The 1,030-nt window shown below is 50.3% G+C and overlaps 1 protein-coding gene across 1 annotated transcript; it reads left to right on the top strand.

The window, feature by feature from the left end:
- Positions 1 to 28: 28 nt before the first annotated feature.
- On the top strand, positions 29 to 991 carry Pmar_PMAR014828 (leucyl-tRNA synthetase, putative; the record flags this gene model as incomplete). Its single annotated transcript, XM_002785345.1, has 6 exons — positions 29 to 100; positions 181 to 256; positions 305 to 426; positions 482 to 616; positions 662 to 827; positions 876 to 991. 6 exons carry the CDS (start codon positions 29 to 31, stop codon positions 989 to 991), a joined length of 687 nt encoding a protein of 228 aa, XP_002785391.1.
- Positions 992 to 1,030: the final 39 nt, after the last annotated feature.

Below are 1,030 nucleotides of genomic sequence, written 5' to 3'. Positions count from 1 at the left end.
CGTGGCCGCCACTCTGAGGCCCGAGACCATGTATGGCCAGACCAACTGCTTTGTACTCCCCACTGCGGAGTATGGTGTCTTCCAAATGAACAATGGAGAGGTGAGTTATCGGTTCCTAATTCACTGGGGTTAGTTTGATCTTGGAGTAGAGTCGTCGTATGATTCCCTGTTCATTATCAGGCCTTTATTTGCAGCTATAGGTCAGCATTGAACATGGTTATGCAGGAGCTTGGACCGAAGACCAAGAATGAGGATGGTAAGTGCCGTATGGACTTAGTCTTCGGGCAATAGTGTGCTTGGCTAGGGGAGGACTGTCCTGTACAGCTGAGTACTGTGAAGGGTTCCGACCTCCTTGGTACACCCTTGAGTGCCCCTCTTGCGAAGTACTCGACTGTATATGCCCTTCCTCTGCTGACCATCAGCATGGTGAGTATCAGCATAGTCGCTGTGTTGGTTTCATGTTTGGTAATGGTCTGTTCAGGGCAAGGGTACCGGTATTGTGACATCTGTCCCTGCTGATGCTCCCGACGACTATGCGGCTCTAAAGGACTGGAAGACTCGACAGAACTGGCGTGATCAGTACGGAGTAAAGGAGGAGTGGTGTGTGCCCTTTGAGGTGGGCGGCAGGGCTCGGTGGTGGCAGTTATCATTCCGTCTGTAGGTTGTACCTATTATTCGTATTGAGGACATGCCAGAGTGGGGTGACGAGGCTGCTGCGTATTTGTGCGAGTCTATGAAGATCGACTCCCACAAGCAGAAGGACAAGCTTACTGAGGCTAAGAAGCTGTGCTATAATAAGGGCTTCTATCAGGGAAAGATGATTATCGGTACTGAGCTGTTAGGTGTCACTATTTCCTACTGGGTGTTTTTCTCAGGTCCCTATGCTGGCAAAACAGTGCAAGAGGCCAAGCCCCTAGTGCGTAAGGATCTCATTGATGCCGGTTTGGCCATCAAGTACTACGAGCCGGAGGGACTTGTAGTGAGCAGGTAGTAGTAGTAGTTGGTGATGATGATGATGACCTTGTAGTGT

The sequence above is a fragment of the Perkinsus marinus genome (assembly GCF_000006405.1).
Source record: "Perkinsus marinus ATCC 50983 genomic scaffold scf_1104296933048, whole genome shotgun sequence".
Lineage (NCBI taxonomy): Eukaryota > Perkinsozoa > Perkinsida > Perkinsidae > Perkinsus > Perkinsus marinus.
This window is presented reverse-complemented; position numbering and strand designations above follow the sequence as displayed.